Source organism: Melitaea cinxia, chromosome 22 (assembly GCF_905220565.1).
Source record: "Melitaea cinxia chromosome 22, ilMelCinx1.1, whole genome shotgun sequence".
Lineage (NCBI taxonomy): Eukaryota > Metazoa > Arthropoda > Insecta > Lepidoptera > Nymphalidae > Melitaea > Melitaea cinxia.
In genome coordinates this window covers 9,710,179-9,733,383 of record NC_059415.1, presented here as the reverse complement: position 1 = coordinate 9,733,383, position 23,205 = coordinate 9,710,179, and the positions used below count along the sequence as shown (strand labels likewise).

Here is a 23,205-nt window from a genome sequence, read left to right as displayed (position 1 = left end):
GATGATGGGATCCCAGAGAAATCGAGGGAAACTCTCGGAAATCCGCAATAACTTTTTACTGGGTATACCGATTTTAATAATTTTTGATTTAATCGAAAGCTGATGTTTATCATGTGGTCACATATAAATTTTATAGAGATCTGATAACTACTTTTTGAGTAATCTTTGATAACGCGTAGTTACTTGACTATTTTTTCGTCGATCTACGTTGTATTACTCGTCGATGTAATTGAAGTCGAGATCTGATTACAATTTTTGGAGTAATCTTTGATCACGCGTATATACTTGACTATTTTTTGTCTACCTACGTTGTATTACTTGTCGATGTAATTGAAGTCGCTTTTTTTTCGTGTGCCAGCAAACACAATTACAAATTTTATATCCAACAGTCTTTTATATATCGCTCACACATACTAACCTAGTTAGACCTTCCGATGAGGTCACCTGTTTCCGGACATACAAACTGTTCAAAGAACGGAAAAACAGATTGTTGGTGTGACCTCGTCTTGAGACAATGGCGATGGACCAAAACGTTACGAAATTTGAACGAGGTATTTGTTTAATTTAAACTATATGTTATACATCGGAGAGCACGTAAAACAGTCGGTCCCGATCGGTATCATATATATCATACATCTGATAGCGGTCGTTGCAATTGCTAGGGAAATTACTCGCTGTGGACTAGCGTGGTAGCTTTTTGGTGATTAACGAGCGTTAAGCCAACCCTTCTATTTGAATAAAGAGGCCTTGCTCTGCAGTGACACGTCTCATATAAAAAAGAAAAATATATACTTTCGCAGCCTTACCTATAGTTTCATATTGAGTGAGTGATGTTTGGTAACATTGTAAGCTAATATTAATAAAGTAAATTGAACTACAACAAATCTGGCGGACATTCTCCTAACGCGCGATTTCGCGCAAAAATAGATACGTACATGTACAACCTCAGTTTTAAATAATTTTCTTTAAATATTCATAGTTAAAATGACTGCCAAGATTAATACATATATATATATATATATATATATATATTTATATATTTAATATTAATTTTAGGAACCTTTAGCTGTAGTTACTAATTCCACGCTGACTGTCTTTGAAAGAGTGAAACTACTCTTGATAAACTAGCAGTGCACGATTTGTACCATGTAATCAATATACATACATATCCTAGACTACAAATACAAATATACTTTATTGTACAACCAAAAACAATACAAACATAAAAGAAAAAGAAACAAGCGAGAAATAATAATAATAATAATAACAAAAAAGGAATGTACAAAAGGCGGTCTTATCGCTAAAGAGCGATCTCTTCCAGACAACCTTTAGAAAAAGGACATGAATAAGAATAAAGCGGCATAGAGGAGACTACCAGACATACCTAGACTTTTCCCCAGTAACAGTAAAACTAAATTCCTTTTACATACCTAATATGTAATTTTGTGTTAAATTATGCAATTTTTGCATAAAAATGCAAATCAAAGATTCTTATGTAAATCGCTTTATCATTGTAACTGTTTCATTGTGACACGACATAAATGAGTGTTATGATATGTATATCGTATTGTTAAGGCTAATAATAAAATATTTACTAAGACTAATTCTAAAATATTCGTATTTTTTTTTTAATCATAAAAGACGAATAGTACGAATTAGACTGCTTTATTTTTTGTAGTTGAATAAAGTAAAAAGTTTTGTACACCCAGTAAAAAGTTATAAGGCGACTAACTCATTTAAAAATACAGTCAAATTGAGAAGACCTTCGTTTTTGAAGCCTTAAACAACAAATTAAGATATCTCATCACCATCATCATCACGTCAGCCTATCGCAGTTCACTGCTGGACATAGGCTTCCACAAGTTCGCGTCGGAAATGGCGTGAACTCATGTGTTTTGCCCATAGTCACCACGCTGGGCAGGCGGGTTGGTGACCGCAGGGCTGGCTTTGTCGCACCGAAGACGCTGCTGCCCGTCTTCGGCCTGTGTATTTCAAAGCCAGAAGTTGGATGGTTATCCCGCCATCGGTCAGTTTCTTAAGTGCCAAGGTGGTAGTGGAACTGTGTTATTCCTTAGTCACCTCTTACGACACCCACGGGAAGAGACGGGGTGGCTTTATTCTTAACTGCCTTAAACACACAACAGATTTAATGAATGAACTCAAATATCTATTATTTTGCTTTTTGCAAAATAATAATCAACGAAATCAGCGTTGGGGTAACGTCGCATCGGTGCACCGGGTTTCAAAATAAGCTGCATGACCTACCACTTTTGTGTGGTACACTACTGAGCGGACAACTTGTTTACATTTTTTATTTTTATTTTACTATTTTTTTTATTAAGTTTGCAATAGTGTGTCTGTCAAAATACACACCTGTGTATGCCAAAATTGATTTTTTTTTTCAATTTCAATATAAATACAATACCAAAAATTACCACAATTTATCTTCAGACAGGTTTTTCTAAAAAAAGACAATGAATTTAATTTGACTGCAATTAAGGACGTTTATACTCGTACACCAATATAATAATAATTATGACTCGAACAAGTTATTTGCTCCGGACATCAGAAGTATTTTTTGCGCTTATAATACTTGTTAACTGACTTCTAAAAAAAGGATAAGGTTCTCAATTTGACTGTATTTTTGTTTGTAGTTGTTGTAGTGTATTATCTCATAACATTTTTGATCGAAATCAAATTACATCGACCAGTAATACAACGTAGATATTTGAAAAAATAATCAAATGAATACGCATTATTAGGAATAACTCAAAAAGTACCTAAACAAGGGAAAAGTCTCGTTACAATATCGTTCAAATTTAAATGACACACGGCAAGCACTAACTTTCGATTAAAAAATGAATCACCAAAATCGGTCCACCCAGTAAAAAGCTTACCATACCCAGTTAAAACTTACTCGATAAAAAATTATTATGATACCCAGTAAATACACATTTAAAAAATATATTCGAATAGAAAACTTCCTCCTTTTTTGAAGTCAGTTAACAATATAGTCTTACCAGACCTACCAATATGAACAATCAAAAAGGGTGAAACCGCGAGGGACGAGTAGTCTCTTCAAATATAAGTTGTGTAGAATCTCTTAATTTTATCGAAAATATATAAACATCGACGCTTAGTACATGTTCTTTAAGCATCCGTACATTCAGAAACATTGAAAAAAAATTTTATTCTTTTTTTTAACTTTTATCTACGCAAGCCCTTCAAACCTTAAAGCTCCATTTTAATATTTTAGTAGAAACATCAACAGCCAGTAGTTACTTATTTGACATTTACATCTAACAACTACATAATACATTGCGCTTTTTACCGCTCGATTAGTTAGTATAACAAGAAGAACTAGTAAATCCCTACCTAAGTTGTAACTTTGCGAAGACATCTTTAACAAAAATAGTATTATATGCTGTAACTACATACTAATATTAACGATATCAGACATCGTCTTTATAATCTTCATAAGTAAAGATTTTAATTTACATATAGTTATATAAATCAAGTATTTATGTAATTATATCATTTCAATGTTTTATGAAGCGTGTAATTTCAATTAATTGTTCGTGACGAATAAAAGTATATTTTTTAAATCATACAACAAATCCTGTAACACGTACCATAATAATCTTGAAATTATTGCTATTTTTTTGGGCCTATATAGGCTATAAGCCTATATATATATTCCTAATCCTTAAATAATGTTATTTACTTGGATAAAATTTTCCATTTATAAGTAACTTTAACTAAAGGGAGAGCGGGCAGTCTGTCAATTCCGGTTTTTATCATAACCTGATAATGATCGTTACTCTTGTTAGAGAAATTATCTGACTCAAAGGAGCAGTGGGACCACGCGAAGATATTTCTTAAAAGAATCAGTTGTTTAATATTACATAAGGTTTTTTTTTAAACAACCATATTAAGTTTCAACCTACACTTATAGCAATTATAGGAGAGGAGAGGACTTCGCGGGGCTTTTTTTTTCTAGCAGAACAAAGTTTTTTCATATCTGTAAATTCAATTCTTAATATCGTCTATACTAATAAATGGAGGGCCGGTTTTATTTGTCCAATTGTATTGCGAAAACTACTGAACCGATCGGAATAAAACTTATATCATAAGATGCAGCGTGTTTCGGAGCAGGTGGAAGTATGTGATTGATGATTACTTATAGTGTAAAAAAATATAGATGGACAGAAATCATTAGTTAAATCGTAAATGAAGTTACAAATTCCTGTTTCGGGGTACAGCAAATTTTAAAATGGTCACTTCTTATATATTTTGTTCTTATACAGTTCTTCTTGTATATTCCTTATGTTTATAGATTGCAAAAAAAAATTAAATTGATTAAAAAAATTGTTTTTATATCTGTTTGAATTTTACACATAGCGATTGTCACCTAACCTTCGCAACAGATATGGGCGAGCTAATAACCTTATAGATTATAATATGTTTTCTATTAAAATAGTGTTTTACGATTTTAATAATAACAGGACTAAAGGTAACATTACGTCTTCTTTAAGGCACGGTGAGGCAACTCACAAATAATAGAAATATTTATTTGTGCAAATCCAAATATTTACTTTGAGAAATGAACAAATATAAAATTAAGAACAATTTAAATTTTGTCACTAAAATACATGAAAGAAGACCCATTTTAAACAGATTAGAAAATTATGTAACACTTTGTGGATACTAATATTGACTAGCCCGTTGGCGCAGTTTGTAGTGGCTCTACTTTCTGTCCTGCGGGTTGCGAGTTAGATTCCCGCCTGAGTCTGGGTGTAATATAATATTTGTATTTCCAGACCCCGCAAACGTTGTTTTGACATATAGGTACCTACGTTATTAATCTTTTAATAATTCCCCCCCCCCCTTATAACTTAGGGGTATGAAAAATAGATATTGTTCGATTCACAGACCTACCCAATACGCACACAAAATTTCATGAGAATCAGTCAAGCCGTTTCGGAGGAGTTTAACTACAAACACCGCGACACGAGAATTTTATATATTAGATTTCTATGTATGTTTATCAAAACAAAATATAGTTATAACAGTCAGCTGTTACCTGTAACACAGCCATTAAGTTGCTTACCATAGGAACAGATAACCGTGTGTGTATGTTATATGATATTTATATTTATATTTAATTATATTTAATACTAGCTGATCCCGCAAACGTTGTTTTGTCATATATTTTATTAACCTTCTCAATCCTCCCCCCCCCCCCCCTTATGACTTAGGGGAATGAAAAATAGATGCTGGACGATTCTCAGACCTACCCGATATGCACACAAAATTTCATAATATTTTATTAACCCCCCCCCCCCCCCTTATAACTTAGGGGTATGAAAAATAGATGTTGTTCGATTCTCAGACCTACCCGATATGCACACAAGAGTTCATGAGAATCAGTCAAGCCGTTTCGGAGGAGTTTAACTACAAACACCGCTATACGAGAATTTTATATGTTAGATAAAGAGAAAAGATTTGATTTTTTGGCCTTTCTTTGTAATACATAGATGAAATCAAACAATGAATCGACTTTAAATACTCTTTTACCAATATAAAGCTAAGTTACCCCGAATTACATAGGTTATATTTTAACGGAAGAGAATGGAACATCTTAAATGGTGTAGTCAACGCGGATGAAACTGCATGCTAAAAATTTATGTAAAATAATTTAAATATATAACACTAAATTATTTGTTTTATTTCACTCTATTTCTAAAAAAAGGGGAACTAATTGTATGTTCTTTTAATCAATAAGAACATTGCCTGTAATTATTTATTATTAATGAATATTTTAAAAAAATATTTTGAACAACTTAAGTTATGATTTTATTGATTAAATTTTTAAGTTCAAACGTATTTTGCCGCTTCATAATTAAATTATTAAACCAATCAATGGTAGTTGTTATTATACCAAACTATACTTATAAAAAAAAAACATTAAAATTAATTATAGATTATAAATCAATGTATGAAACAACTATGACCTCGTGATTTTACCCTCTCAATATTTAAAAATTTTTCATATTTAAAACTTCATCTAAAAAAAATTACTAAAATCAATATAAAAATTAGTACAAAGGCTTTCTAATGTCATGTTGTTAAATACTCGCTACTTAATATGTTAAAGCCTTTGATACTAACATTAGCAAAAGTCAAGCTGTTATTCAGAGATTTTTTAGAATTGGCAACATTTGAGATAATTTGATCAAGTCAGACATACTTACACATGAACTTCATAATAAGTATTCTTATATTAGACTAGACGCCCCATGTTCTTTCCTTTTTAGTTTTAGTATTTGTTCTTTATTATTTATTACTAGCTGACCCGGCGAACTTCGTATCGCCTAACACAAACTTTATCGTATGGTATTAAAGTTCAAATTGACTTTTAAGTATTATCACAAATCTTTTGTATGGGAGTATAGAAAAGTGTTGTTTTTAGACTTTTTCAGGAAATTTAATTATTTTTTTTTAGAATTTTTCTCTCCGTAAGAACCATCCTCGTACTTCAAGGAATATTTTAAAAAAAGAATTAGCGAAATCGGTCCAACCGTTCTCGAGTTTTGCGCTTAGCAACACATTCAGCGACTCATTTTTATATTATAGAGATATAACTAGCTGCCCGGACAGACTTCGTACTGTCATAAGTTAAACAATTTAAATAATAAAACCTTCCGTGGGCTTTAAGAAACACACACAAAAAAATAAGCCGAATTGGTCGAGCCATTCTCGAGTTATGTCGAGCTTAGCATCATTTATTTTTATTTTCTTACGAGAAAAAAAATCATTAAATATTTCAATCAATAAAAAGTTCACGTTTTATATGATATTTTCTCTCATTATTATTCAGTGTGTGCTATTAAATATAAATAAATAAACATACAGACAAATCACTCTAATTTATAATATCGAGGCAACGTCAAATCGAATTCATGTAATCACGAATATATTAATAACATCCCATAAATACGAGTATTTTTAAATAAACACGCATAGTTCTCTCGCAACCATAAATGTTGTTAAGTAACAAGCCTAATGATATTCGTTGTACACGTGAGAAATCCCATTGAAATTGATAGAATCGCCTTACACTACAGCAGTGTTGCGTTAAACGCTGAGCGATCCAGCCGCTCAGGATGTGGAAAATTGTGTTGTTCGTAGGCATTGTTACATCCGCACCCAATGACAATACGGCCGGTTTAAACTTTAATCAAATCAATCAATTCACGCTGGAACTATTGAACAATGTTTACATGTATCAGCAGAGTTTCGGTGAGAATAATGTCGCGATATCTCCGCTGTCAATTTGGAGTATATTCTCCTTGTTGGCGGAGGGTTCCGCTGGAGAAACCTTCGCGGAATTAATGAGAGAACTACGACTGCCTAACGATTTGAGGGAAACACAAAACCTTCATTCAGCTGTCGTCAAATTATTGAAGAATAAAGGTCAAGATGTAACGCTTAATACTCAAACGGCGATGTTCTCTGATCGAAACCTCAAGGTTCATCCTGAATTTTGTGAATCGGCGCTCTATTATAGTACCGATGTGTACTCCGTTGATACTACCAATACGACTAAACTGGCAAATGATATAAATTATTATGTATGCGTAGCCACCGAAGGTAGGATCCGTGAAGCGGTGAAACCAGAACTTCTTGATGACTTGAGACTTATATTAGTCGATGCTCTATATTTCAAGGCGAGCTGGACGAATCCCTTCGACCCTACGCAGACTAGGGAGGAAGCCTTCTATAACTCTCAAGGTAAAATAATCGGATCAGTAAATATGATGTATCAAAAAGCGCGTCACAATTACGGTGAATCCAACCTGATAAGTGCTCAAATTTTGGAAATGACATATGGTAAATATGAGCAGTTCTCTATGTTATTCCTGTTACCATTCGATGGATTTTCGATGCAAAATATGTTGAACGAATTAGCGACACAGCCCTTGGACTGGATGAAGGAGTACAAAATGTCTGAAAATCCACATGAAATAGATTGTTACATCCCACGTTTCAAGATATCGTCAAGGACAGATTTGATTCGTCCTTTACAATACAGCGGTATACAGAGAATATTTGATATGGAGAAGGCAGAATTACCGGGCGTATCCGATAGTCCACTATTTGTATCGAAGGCCGTTCAAAACGTTGAAATCGAAGTCACAGAAGAAGGTACGGTTGCAGCAGCGTCTACAGTTGTGGGCTTAGAAGATAGAATTTTAGGGCCACGCTTTGAAGCAAACAAGGAGTTTGCATTTCTAGTCGTGGATAGATCGACAGATCTAGTTTTACTGGCCGGTGTGTATGCAGAACCAAGTGTTGAGTAAAATGTGTTAAATTTCGACTGCTTTTGTTGTTTTTTTTTATTGAGGAAGTTTATTTTAAGGTTAAATTAAGTGTGTGAGCCAGAGTTACCAAAAAATATGAATTTGAGACAATACGAAATGTTTTAATAAAAAACAATACTAAAAGCTACATTATTTCTAACGGTAAAATGAAACGACTCATGCGATAATGTTAGCAGAAATAATAAAATAATTACTATGTAACGAATTTTTATTATTCATATCCATTACGAAGTTCGAAAATAAATATATACTTTAGCATTTAGTATCAAAAATCACGCTTTTTGTACTTTAATTTATTTTTTGTTGCTATTTTAATTTCTATTTCGATCTTATTCCAAATTAATTAGCCTTAATTTATTGTTGATCTATTTAGTATCTACTAGATTGCTATTTGGTTCGATTTACCATTATTAGTTGTTATTTAGTATGATATTTAGTTTTTTTTTTTACAATTTTTTATCAGCCTCGTGACGATTCTAGCCAGGAACATATTGTTAGTAGGAAGTTATGAAATTATTATATTGTCAGTGGCCCTTGACCTGTTTACATATTTTTAAGTTAATTGGACCTCTTGAAATTAACAAAAATTAAGTTCAAAAACAGGTCTAAAATTGATAAAACGAAAAATTTGGGAAATCCAAAGGTGCAGGCCTCCAAGTTGTATTTATTAGATTATTAATTATTTAGTTTAAAATTCATAAAAATACATTTTACATCTTAGTTTTCATATAGTTAACAACTGAGACAATTAAGTTACTAGCACGAAGATTAAAGCAAAACCTGAAAAGAATAACGAGTGAAATTATTGCACATTATCAAAACTTGTGATAAAATATCCTACCTCCGCGATAACCACCAAATACTGCACTACAGAGTGATGCAGTATAATGCGAAGCATTACAGAGTGATTTACGATAGAAAATTATTATTTTTTAACTTTTCTTTTTAAAAATAGACAAGTATACATACAACCTCAGTTTTAAATAATTCTCTTTAAATATTCATAGTTGAAATGACTGCCAAGATTTATATATATACATATATATTTTTTTTAATATTAATTTTAGGAACCTTTAGCTTTAGTTACTAATTCCACGCTGACTGTCTTTGAAAGAGAGAAACTACTCTTGATAAACTAGCTGTGCACGATTTGTACCATGTAATCAATATACATACATATCCTAGACTACAAATACAAATATACTTTATTGTACAACCAAAAACAATACAAACATAAAAGAAAAAGAAACAAGCGAGAAATAATAATAATAATAATAACAAAAAAGGAATGTACAAAAGGCGGTCTTATCGCTACAGAGCGATCTCTTCCAGACAACCTTTAGAAAAAGGACATGAATAAGAATAAAGCGACATAGAGGAGACTACCAGACATACCTAGACTTTTCCCCAGTAACAGTAAAACTAAATTCCTTTTACATACCTAATATATAATTTTGTGTTAAATTACGCAATTTTTGCATAAAAATGCAAATCAAAGATTCTTATGTAAATCGCTTTATCATTGTAACTGTTTCATTGTGACACGACATAAATGAGTGTTATGATATGTATATCGTATTATTAAGGCTAATAATAAAATATTTACTAAGACTAATTCTAAAATATTCGTATTTTTTTTTAATCATAAAAAACGAATAGTACGAAATAGACTGCTTTATTTTTTGCAGTTGAATAAAGCAATAATTGTGTTTGCTCGCAAACGAAAAAAAAACCGACTTCAATTACATCGATAGGTAATACAACGTAGATCGACGAAAAAATAGTCAAGCAACTACGCGTTATCAAAGATTACTCACAAAGTGGTTATCAGATCTCGATAAAATTTATATGTGACCACATGATAAACATCAGCTTTCGATTAAATTAAAAATTATCAAAATCGGTACACCCAGTAAAAAGTTATTACGGAATTTCGAGAGTTTCCCTCGATTTCTCTGGGGTCCCATCATCAGATCCTGGTTTCCTTATCACGGTACCAAACTAGGGATATCCCCTTTCCAACAAAAAAAGAATTATCAAAATCGGTACATCCAGTAGAAAGTTATGCGGTATAATACAACGTAGGTCGACGTAAAAAGCGTCAAGTAAAAACGCATTATTAGATATAACTCGAAAAGTAGTTGTTAGATCTCAAATAAATTTAAATGGGACCAATTGGCACACACCACCTTTCGATTAAAACAAAATTTGTCGAAATCGGTCCCCACGGTCAAAAGTTCTGATGTAACATAAATAAAAAAAAAATACAGTCGAATTGAGAACCTTCTCCTTTTTTGGAAGTCGGTTAAAAAGTAGTAATACGCAACAAGTATAAAAAATAATGCCTAGTAACTAAATACGATAATTATGATTAATTTAAATATGATTTTAAGGAAAACTAAATAATTAGTCATAGAACGAAAACATGAATCATATTAAACTAAATTAATTATAAATTTAATACAAATGCAATGATTTATCTGCTTGTTCGGTCTTTTAGAAAACAAAACAACATAATTAGTACCTATGTTTTCGTACCGCCATATTGTTTTCGTTAATAACTATATAGTTTTTTCTTTAATTTTCTTTTACATAAACTCTGAAATAACAATAACGACCACAACAAAAAATTTCGAAGGTTCTTTAGACCACACGACTGAAGTAAAACTTTTTTAGCTCCTACTACTGTAGGAGCGATATACGAAACGTAACTCTCCCTCTTTCTGTCTTCACTAACTTATATCGTCTTTCAACTTTCGTTCGCTTCGCTCGATCAAACTTTTCGTAACGCTCTCGTCACGCATTTACAAGCTTATTCTCTAAGTCAAGCGTGCATACAGAAGTTTTACTTCAGAAAGAATTATGCAATTTGATGCAGTGGCTCGGGAGTTCTGCGCGTGCGTATATACATTTCGGCGACCTAAAAAAATATATTTTGGCGATATATTTTTATAGACACACATAAGACTACTGACTCGACAGACTTTATTACGTCTTGTGAACTGTCAAACGCGTCTTAAAAAGTTTTCTTTGAGTCTTACGAATGCTATTCTGTTGTTTTTAATTGTTTCTTCTGCCTGTCTCAATTTTCGTCTTAACTCCACTACGTTGCTAATGTTTTTAGCGTAAACTATTTCTTTATAATATCCCCAGACAAAGAAATCGATTGGATTCAAGTCTGGGGACCGCGGCGACCATGCAATGGGCCCTCCACGGCCGATCCATCTGTCTCTAAATCTTTCTGTTAAATGTTGTCTGACTATTCTTGCAAAGTGGCATGGAGCACCATCGTTTTGGAACCATATCACTCAGTCTACGGATTTATCATTTTCCTCCGCACGAATCCTATACGTATGACCCAGCTAGAGCGCCGACAAAACTATTTAACCTTAAAGGAATAATAAATTGAGCAAAAAAATTTTTTTTATTCAAATTGGTAATTTTAAGAATTTTCCACCTTGATGTCGCAGTATGAAGGCAAATTTTAGCAAAAATAGCCCCATTAAGTACAACTTTTTATTTATGATTATGAAAGCTGAGACTCTGGAGAAGTTTTTAAGCCTAATTAGAAACCATAAAATTGCCTGTTTAGATTTTTAATTCTAAGTTGGAAATTGAAGTCATAGTTCTCAAAACGTAAAATTTTCACTTTACACTTAGATTTTCACAATTTCCATCAAAGTTAAGAAGCTGAATCTTTTAAGCGGGAAGCTACAGCTTATGTCTATTTAGATACAAAAACAAAAATTCTAAAAAGTCTTCAATTTTTTTTTTTAGAAATTTTAAAGTTGTTCAGGTGGAAAATTCTCAAAAACATATAAAAAAATTCATAACTCGAAAACTATGCAAAATCGCTGAACATACATAGGGGTGATTCGGATACCCCAAGGGGTGCCCTATCTCTGGAATTCCGCTTATCACTACTTTTTGGGACACTCTGTATATATAATATATTAGATTAGATGAAGATTAGACGAAGGGGTAACAAACTACAATTTGTATATACGTTCATTTCAAGTCACTTATGTATACATGCACTGATATAGGATTTTTTTTTAAATCTAATATGACCTTTGTTGATATTTAAAGGAATGTTTTATTGAAGTAGAAACAATTCTTAATTTTTTTTTAAAAGCCATAATTTAATTATAATAAATTACTAAATATAGTCACTGCTGTAAGAAGAGAACGTACCCAAACTATGGGTTATATAATTATATACGGTCGAATTGAGAAACCTCCTCCTTTTTTTGATGTCGGTTAAAAATTATTATTCAAGACAAAAAAAAATTAAGAAAGTTAAATTTATATGTTAAATTATCTCAAACATACATAATTATATGTACGTATACAACTCAATAATTTCTTGAAAAAAATCTATCAATGGTGTATTCAACAATAGTAAGTGGTTAGGTTAAGGACAGACACGCGACACTTCACGCGCAGTTGAAATTCGTATAACGTAAACCCCGTTCCATACATAATTGTTTGCTCACGTAATATAGCGTAGGTAAACGAAAAAATAGTCAATTAAATACGTGTTATCAAAGATTACTCAAAAATTAGTCATAAGTTCTTAATCAAATTTAAATGGGACTACATGATAAGTATCAGCTTTCGATTAAAACAAGAATCATCAAAATCAGTACACCCAGTGAATAGCGATAGAATACAACATAGGTCGACATAAAACTTATCAAGTAAATACGCATTATTAGATATAACACGAAAATTACTTGTCAGATCTCAATTAAATTTAAATGGTATCACATGATACGCACCACCTTTCATTGAAATAAAATCGAAATCGGTCTACCACTTCCAAAGAATGTGAGGCATCTCCCAATCTCTATAATTCTAAAAAATGGACAGGAACCGATGGAGACATAATCAGCACCAGATGCGACCACGCCACTGACCACGATCCTCAGATATGAGGGACCGACTCCAGAGAGAGGTTTTCATGTTATATGGCTAGATTGACTCGCTCGTTGTTGTCAGTAAGTCTGATTTCCGCCACAAAGCTGTATACTTATATACATGTATTTATATATACATGTATTTATATATATATATATATATATATATATATATATATATATATATATATATATATATATATACATGTATATAAGTTGGCTGTTTTCTAAAACACAGACGTTAAGTACATTAGGCATAGACGATCGTGTTTATTAGACATAAACAAAACACAGTCATAGCAAAATAACATTGACCTATTTCGTATCTAATATAAAAATATTTAATTTTTAACATTTACAATCTAGAAAAGTTCCAGTCTGACCCTCAACTTTATTTTATAGATCACTTTTAATTCAAAAACATCCTAGGAGATCAAAACGACAGCTTATGCAGATCCTTATCTAAAGGTCACGGTTGTAAGTCTATAATAAAGTTAAATATGATATTTCGTGCACGAACGGAAAGAAAATTGTGTAGGGTAGCATAATCATCACTTTGTCGTCTTCTACTACGCGTAATATTAAAAACGCGTAATAATAAATGAATGTGTCATTCAATAAAGCAGCTTAAAAATATAACATTATTGAAATATATGTACAAAAGTCTTATGTATTAATCAGAAAGCTATTCTACATTTTTAACTGACTTCAAAAAAGGAGGAGGATATTAAAATTCGACCTATATACCTGTATATATTTTTTTTCTATGTTCGTTCGGATTTTTTTTTTTCGTTTACGAGCAAACACTATTATTAACATTTCCAAACTCATCCTAAAAATCTCGTATCAGAAAAAGTCACAAAACCTTAATATTTCTCACAAATATTGGTACCGGTAGGCAGAATACTAAATTTATTTTATTTTACAATATAAAAAAATTAGCACCAGTATTCTATGTATTAGCCGACTTAACCTTATATAGGTAGGACTTTATAAATAAAGAATTTTAAAAAATCCTATACATTTTTTTTCAAATTTATATAAATACACGTAATTATAAATAAAAAACAAAACGGTTATGAGAAACTATAAGATGTTAATTGAATTTTTTTTGCAAAAATTGTCTTGAGTATTCGGTCTGGTATGACATCATTGTTATGCTCCTACCACACAAGATATGTTATTTAATTTACAATCAAATTTTCACGAAAATAACCAAAATGAAAAAAAAACAAACTTGTTTATACTAACCATTTCTTTGTCGTTTAGGTAAAAAAATAATTATCTACTGCTACCTAGAAATGCTACACTAGAAATTTTAATATGTTTTATAGGTTGGATGAAAAAAGCACACTTTTATTTTAAGCTACACACACTTTGAATATAAAATAATACACAAAGAAGAGTTTTTTTTTTTTTTTTTTTTTTATCAAAATACAATTACAGTTAACAAAATTTCATTTGTACCAAAAAAAAAACATAATAATCAACTAGGTACATTTTTAACAATCTGTTACGATACACCTATTTTTGATTGAGATATTATTTCTATACATTAACTACCTAACTTATTAATTTAATTAACTCATACGAAAATTGATCGCAATTTTAGAAATAAAAGTAAATAAAGTGACATCATATATTTTCATTAAAATGAATGACTTAACGAATTACAATACACAAAAAATATTCTTAACATTTTTTTTTTTAAATATAATTAGTATCAATAATGATGCAATCGTTTTAGAAGGCTATAAAAAACTATTAATAACAGTGATTTGATTAATTATAATTGATTTATAATAATTTAATGAGTTAAATATTATTTGTATTAATTTAATAAAAGTTAAATAATTAAAAAAATTGAACAAATAAATAAACAAAGAGCTCAAAAAAGTCATGACATTTCAGAAATACGCAATAAAAATGACTAGCCCATGACCAACGCTCAAATTAACTATATAAATATTGTTCGTCACCACAAGAGCCGTGAACATAAATACAGTAGCAGTTTGTACAATATTTTTGTTCTAAGCTGTCGTCATAATATTGCCATTGATTAAACTAGTACTAAGTCACCACGTGACCATGGCATTTGTAATGTCGCCGTCAACGTCAAGAGTTTAAAAATAACAGTCTCTAAGTACATAATACAAGGAAAATCATTATTAGTAATTATCAAAACCAAGCCCGCAAAAACTACCTTATCCAAGTTTTTGGTCAACCACTATGGTTTAGACACCATTTCGAGTAAAATAGTGCTACTGGACTTTATTAAAGAAAAGTGAATAAGCTCGATAAGGGCAATAGAAAATAAATTTAGTTTTTCTTTATTTCAGGTAAGACTATCATCAAGAAGACAAAATGATCAAGTGATTTGCCTTAAAAGTTATTAATTTAGTATCCATTTTCACTGTTGAAATTTTAAAATCCTTGTGTCAAATAGCCTTTGTAAAATTTACTTTATCTATTTGAGGACTAGTGGTAAACACAGATTGTATAATAGCGCCGCATTAATTGTAGTAGTACGAGTATTGCAAATTTGTTAACTCAGACAAAGAAATATATGATTCGGTTCTTAAGTTTCAATTTTAATCACAATTTATGAATCAATTCTTACTACGAGTGTACTTATTTATCTACCCTGCTTTCTGCTCCGGGGGTTGTGGGTTTGATTTCTACCCCGAGTCTGGGTGTAATATATATTTATTTACATATAGTAATTATATATTTGTATATCGAAAAAAAAATGTAGCTATACTAGTCGGCTGTTACCTATAACACAAGCATTAAGTTGGTTACTTTAGGAACAGACGACCGAGTGTGTATTGTAGATATAAAAAAAATAACATTTTATAGAATAAGATAAATAACATTGGGACTATTTTTTCTTTTTAATTTGTTCCGTCTATTTCACCTAGTCTTGCCTTCGCATACTGGTCTTGACCGCGACATTGGTGATTTTAGGAAAATACGAAAAGATTTCTTTATGAATACGAATATCATATAAAGACAATTATTCTCACGGTTTTTATGTACTTCCTTGAATATAATGCAATTTTGTTTTGTAGCCGTTACATATCAAGGTCAAAACGAACACGCTACAGCTGACAAACGTACAAAACTAGTGCTTTTTGTTTCGTGTTCATTTAATTTTAGCATCGTTTATTATTAAATTGTAATCGTCAGTAACAAGTACCAGCTTTCCGATAAACAGGAATCATCAAAATCGGTACACGCGGTAAAAATTTACGAGGTAACAAACACATTAAAAAATACAGTCTTAGAACCTTCTCCTTTTTTTGAAGTCGGTTAACAAAGTAATAGAAAATATACGTAGTGAAATATTTACTTTATAATAATATGTACTATAGAACCGCTCTGGTGTAGTGGTGCGTGTGCCGAGTAGGCGCCTAAACAGCGGTGGTGTACGTGTTCGATTTCGGTTTCGGGTTTGTATTTCTACGAATACCTATTTGTTTGCCCACGGTTGTTGTGCTTCGGAGAGCACGTTATGCTTACACCTGATAGCGCTCGTAGCTCATAATAGCTATAATATATCCGCCAACCTGGAATTGAGAGCGTAGTGATTAGGCTCTGAAACTTCTGCTACATGGAGAAAGAAGCCTATCCAGCAGTCTACTGCTGGCAGCAGAAGGATGCAGAAGGCTGAAGCGTCATATGCATGCAAGTTTATCTTTAAATTTTGAGGAAGGTTATATTAAAGCAAAAAAAAAACATTAAATAAAGTGCTGACCTCTTTAGTAAATTCAGTATATTATCTTCATAGACATACAGTACAACTGTAAAGTATTAAATTACTACGAAGTTCTAATGCTAAGCAAGAGATGGCGCTGTTTTACAATAGGTTAAATAAAAAAATTAAATTACGCTTTAAGTTTATTATTTTATTGCTTTTCTCCGTGTAATAATAAATAATTAAATTTAATTTAAAATTTAAAATATTTTAAATTGTACAAATCTTACCATGATATACAAACTTAACTTTTACTTGAAGTAAAAAATTAGAATGTTATTCTGTTAAGTCTCTTTAAAAGTTTTACAAGAACTAGGTACTTTGAACAATATAGGTATTTAGCTTTTCTTTACTGTGAAGTACATTATTTTTATTAAAAGTCGAAGTCTGATCTAGGCAAAACTAGATCTAGAATCCTAGGCTGTAATAATAACATTATAGATATAATAATATACCTATTCCTCGACGAGTGGAACAAAATGTCGGTCTTGAAATTAAAAACCGAACAATTTAAATAAACTAACATCCATATATTTTTTTTGTTATATCATTTATTAAATGGAATATTCCTAACATAATATATAAAGAAGTGAACTAAATAATATTAAAATAATATTAAATAAATAAAATTAATACTTATCATGAGATGTTTTAATTTTAATTATTTGTGTTCACAATATAAACAGGATAATTTATTTCATATATAATATATAAATAATTTTAATCTATAGGTACTAATAATATTATAAGGCTAAAGAATTTGTTTACTTATTAACAAACAAGTTTAAACGCCCTAGTCTCAGGAACTACCTACTACCTAGTTCGAATTGAAAAGTTATTTTTTGGTAAGTAGTCAATTTACCGAGGAAGACTATAGGCTACATAACATCACTCTACGTTGAATATAAGGATTAACTTCGTCTTTTATAGCATTTAATATGGACGCATAGTTTAGGAGATAAATTAAAATCAAATGAAACGATAACGCCGCGTCCCGCCGCCGCCGATGTAAGTCACCGCGGGGCACAGCTAATAATGATATAAAATAATTATAATACCACAAGACTAAGGAAAATAACAAACAATATAACACAAAGAAATAATAAATAATTAATTTATTTCTATTCAACATCTGTAGCGTTCTTGTGGTCAACAACAGATGTTTGCTACAAATTTTATGTTGCTGGGTCGAATAAATAAAATTTCAGATTTTAGTAAAGTAACATTCGATTTAAATTTTTAATTCGTTTCATCAAAAATCTTTGTATTTTACTCTTAACGAAACGATATAAGGCTCGTAATATATGTATATAAAAAATATAGGGGAAGTGACGTTTTACCGCGCAATGTTTTTTATTTTTTGTTTCAAAATATATTTTATTAGCTCTGACATGGTTATGATACGGTATTATAGAGACGTACAAAAATAGATTTTTCAAAAACTCATAAATCCACAGACAATACAGAATAATTGTGTTTGCTCGCAAACGAAAAAAAAACCGAATTCAATTACATCGACGAGTAATACAACGTGGATCGACGAAAAAATAGTCAAGTAACTACGTGTTATCAAAGATTACTCAAAAAGTAGTTATCAGATCTCAATAAAATTTATATGTGACTACATGACAAACATCAGCTTTCGATTAAATTAAAAATTATTAAAATCGGTACACTCAGTAAAAAGTTATTGCGGATTTTCAAGAGTTTCCCTTGATTTCTCTGGGACTCCATCATCAGATCCTGGTTTTCATATCATAATACGAAACTAGGGATATCTCCTTTCTAACAAAAAAAGAATTATCAAAATCGGTACATCCAGTAGAAAGTTATGCGGTATAATACAACGTAGGTCGACGAAAAAAGCGTCAAGTAAAAACGCATTATTAGATATAACTCGAAAAGTAGTTGTTAGATCTCAAATAAATTTAAATGGAACCAATTGACACACACCACTTTTCGATTAAAATAAAAATTGTCGAAATCGGTCCACACGGTCAAAAGTTCTGATGTAACATACATTAAAAAAAAATACAGTCGAATTGAGAACCTCCTCCTTTTTTGGAAGTCGGTTAAAAATATGAAATGCAAGTCAAATAATTTTTCGAATTTAACACTTTAGAAACAATTATCTATTAATTGTGTTTGCTCGCAAATGTAAAAAAAACATTTTACAACTATGCGACGTATATAGTCAGTGAAACAGTCAATTCAAATTAGGAATTATTAGGGATGCAACTCAAAAAAGTAAAATAACGACTTGTGCTAAATAAGTTAACGTTTTCAAATTAAATGCTACATAACAAAAAAAAATCGACATTAGTATTTTTTGCGTCCTTAATCTAAACTATAAAAATAACCTTTTTAACCAACTTCCAAAAAAGAAGAAGGCTCTCAATTCGGCTGTGTTTTTTTTTATGTCGTAGTTCGTCGTATGTATGCTCGCAAACGAAAAAAAACCTATTTCAATCACCTCGACAAGCAATAGAAACGTAGGTAGACGAAATAATAGTCAAGCAAATGCGCATTATTACACATAACTCAAAAAATTCTAGCCAGATCTCGATTCAATTGAAATGGAACCACATGACAGGTACAACTAAATAAGGAACCATCGAAATCGACCCACGCAGTAAAAAGTTTGTAGTAACACAACAAAAAAAAAATACAATCGAATTGATAACCTCCTCTTTTTGGGAGGTCGGTTGAAAATAGACTTAATATTCTCGTTATTCAAGTCTTATTTTGTTTTGATAAACAATAACATAACATTAAAATTAAGCGGTGGGTTTAATTAAGGATAATTTAATTAACATTATAAGCACCCGTCGTCGGTAGCCGTTCTCAATCCCCAGTGTGTCTCCTGACATAGGCCTCCTCCATTCCCTTCCATATTTTCCTGTCTATGGCCTTTCGCTGCCATGTAGTTCCTGCCAAGGATTCGATGTCATCTACCCATCTGAGATGTTGGGACGACGGGTGCTTATATTATCCTTCAGTAAATAAAGGCTTATTATTATTATTATTATTAACATTACGGTCATTAATATAAATATACTTAATTTAGTCATTGGGATATGTTTATTTACGTAAATTAGCTAATTAGCATAAAATATTATTAACACGAGAAATCTGTTGTAAGAAAGCTGAAGAAAGAATTGTACGAAAGTTGAATCTGAAGTTGTCTGTGTCATTTAACTATTAATTACGTCATTCTTATATAATCACTCACTCACTCACTTCAGCCTATCGCAGTCCACTGCTGGACATAGGCCTCCACAAGAGTATGTTTGCCCATAGTCACCACGCTGGGCAGGCGGGTTGGTGACCGCAGGGCTGGCTTTTTCGCACCGAAATCGCTGCTGTCCGTCTTCGGCCTATGTATTTCAAAGCAGTTGGATAGCTATCCTACCATCGGTCGGCTTTTTAAGTTCCAAGATTGTAGTGGAACTATGTTATGCCTTAGTCGCCTCTTACGACACCCACGGGAAGAGAGGGAGTGTCTATATTCTCTACTACCGTAGCCACACAGCACATTATATAATAAGAAAATCATATTTAATCGAATTTTTTTTAACTATGAAGTTATTTAGCGATTGAACTAATTGACCCTGGACATCTCCAATAACGTTTAAATAAATAATAATAAAATCAAAAACAATGTACACGTGGCTATATATATATTAGAATCAATGTAAATTATAAATTACTAACAATACCCGTGCGAATAATTCGCACTAAATAAGTAAAAAAATTACCGACCGTCAATTATGTTGACGTTGTTTAAAAATTAAAGCCGTCATAATATATATAATTTTAACAATTAATTAATTTACAAAAACAAAGCAATGATAATTTGAACTGTGGATGCCAGTAGAGCAAGCAATCTATAAAATGAAATAGTAAAAAAAAAAAATTGTATAATAATTATATGTTGACAAGCATTAATTACGCAGATAAACTGTCACGCAGTTTGGCAGATTATAAAATTGTACAGTATTTAGTCAAATAAAGAATTTATTAACATTATTGTGTTATCCCTTAGTTGCTTCTTACGACACCCACGGGAAGAGACTACATTCTTTACTGCCGTAACCACACAGCATCCTCTATTGATCACAAATACAAACATGTGTATTTCATTAGAATACAATTTCCTACTTTAAGTTCGATTTGCCATAAACGGATGTTTCTTATTTCTTTTTAAACAATAATTATTTACTATTATTTTTAAAATCCTTATAAAAGTATAATATAGTTTAGGTGAAAGCTTAAGGGAAAGTTTTTACAAACATTACGTTCACAACAAACTTTCTCTCAGGAAAACACAATATCCAATTGGTGTCAGGTTATTGTCCTTAGTGATTACGAGCTATGTCAACGAACTAAGAATCAGCTTTTTATACCACTTGCATTTATTCTTGATTTCTATTTGTACCTATATATGTTTTTTTTTTAATTATTTCCTTTTCTCTACTGTATCTAAAATATACGTTGAAGTTTTTGAATAAATTTAAAATGAAGTAAGTATAAATTAAAATTCGTAAAAAATTTTGACATTTAAATATTAAGTATTCAATATATTTCGTTACCTTTCTAGGAGGCTTTAGTTGTTTTTCAATTATCATTTAAACAAATGATAGGTATTAAGAATTAATTTTGTCAAAAATCATTAAAAATTCAAAATTCAATGATACATGAATAATTGTGTTTGCTCGCAAACGAAAAAAAAACCGACTTCAATTACATCGACGAGTAATACAATGTAGATCGACGAAAAAATAGTCAAGTAACTACGCGTTATCAAAGATTACTCAAAAAGTAATTATCAGATCTCGATAAAATTTATATGTAACATCATGATAAACATCAGCTTTTGATTAAATTAAAAATCATCAAAATCGGTACACCCCGTTAAAAGTAATTGCGGATTTTTGAGAGTTTTCCTCGATTTTTCTGGGATTCCATCATCAGATCCTGGTTTCCTTATCATGGTACCAAACTAGGGATATCCCCTTTTTAACATAAAAAGAATTATCAAAATCGGTACATACAGTAGAAAGTTATGCGGTATAATACAACGTAGGTCGACGAAAAAAGCGTCTAGTAAAAACGCATTATTAGATATAACTCGAAAAGTAAAGAAAAGAAAGAAAGAAAGAAAGAAAAGTTCTTTATTGGCCATTATCATTTAAAATGTTAATAGTACAATTAAGTTAGAAGGCCAACCAGGTCTCTGCCTCAGCATTGCTTAGCAGCAAATTGTTACTGCTAAGGCGCTGCTCTTCCGTCAGAGCCTGCATAGGCGACTTCAGACGCCAAACGCCACAAGAACATAATGTGCTTAATAAAAAAAGAATATAAAATAAAAATCAACGAAAGATAGACACGTAAAAAAAAAAACTTAATAATGAGAAAAAAATAACAGAAGTAACAATAAAAATATTCCAGAAAAAAAAAGAAAAGAAATATATAATAATATAACAGTCATACAGCCTGACTAGACTCACACAAAAGAAAGTAGTTGTTAGATCTCAAATAAATTCAAATGGGACCAAATGACACATACCACCTTTCGATCAAAAGAAAATTTGTCCAAATCGCTCCACCGTGTCAAAAGTTCTGAATTAACATACATTAAAAAAAATACAGTCGAATTGAGAACCTCCTCCTTTTTTGGAAGTCGGTTAAAAATGGCAAAAAACATACGAACTGCAAAAAATATGTTATCATTGATAGTGATTTTAGTCGCCTGTGTATATTTAGTGATATCATGGCCACTTGACGCACCTCAATGATGAATTTATAAGAAAAAAATTGGGAATGTTTTAACTTTAAATAATTGTGTTTGCAGGCAAACGAAGAAAAATCGACTTCAATACGGATAAACGGAACATACATTATGCTTAATCTAAGTGCACAACTCATGTAGGTAAACCGCATGCATATAGGTAAATACAATTGAGTAGACAAACAAAATCAGTTCTCCAAAACAGTGATTAAACAAATGCTACAAAACTTACATCAAGTAGGTACATCTCCAATAATTCTGTTTGAAGGCAAACGAAAAAAAACCGACTTCAATTATATCGACAAGTAATACAACGTAGGTAGACGAAAAATTAGTCAAGTAAATACGCATTAT

At 31.2% G+C, this 23,205-nt stretch overlaps 1 protein-coding gene and 1 long non-coding RNA gene across 2 annotated transcripts; both read left to right on the top strand.

Moving 5' to 3' along the window:
• The first annotated feature begins 213 nt into the window (after positions 1-213).
• On the top strand, positions 214-22,470 carry LOC123664500. The gene is made up of 3 exons (XR_006744827.1): positions 214-225; positions 440-446; positions 22,210-22,470. It is a non-coding gene; the product is annotated as an uncharacterized LOC123664500 (long non-coding RNA).
• Positions 7,135-8,585, top strand: LOC123664499 (serine protease inhibitor-like). The gene has a single exon (XM_045599039.1). It carries the CDS (start codon positions 7,167-7,169, stop codon positions 8,361-8,363), a length of 1,197 nt encoding a protein of 398 aa, XP_045454995.1. The 5' UTR covers positions 7,135-7,166; the 3' UTR covers positions 8,364-8,585.
• Positions 22,471-23,205: the final 735 nt, after the last annotated feature.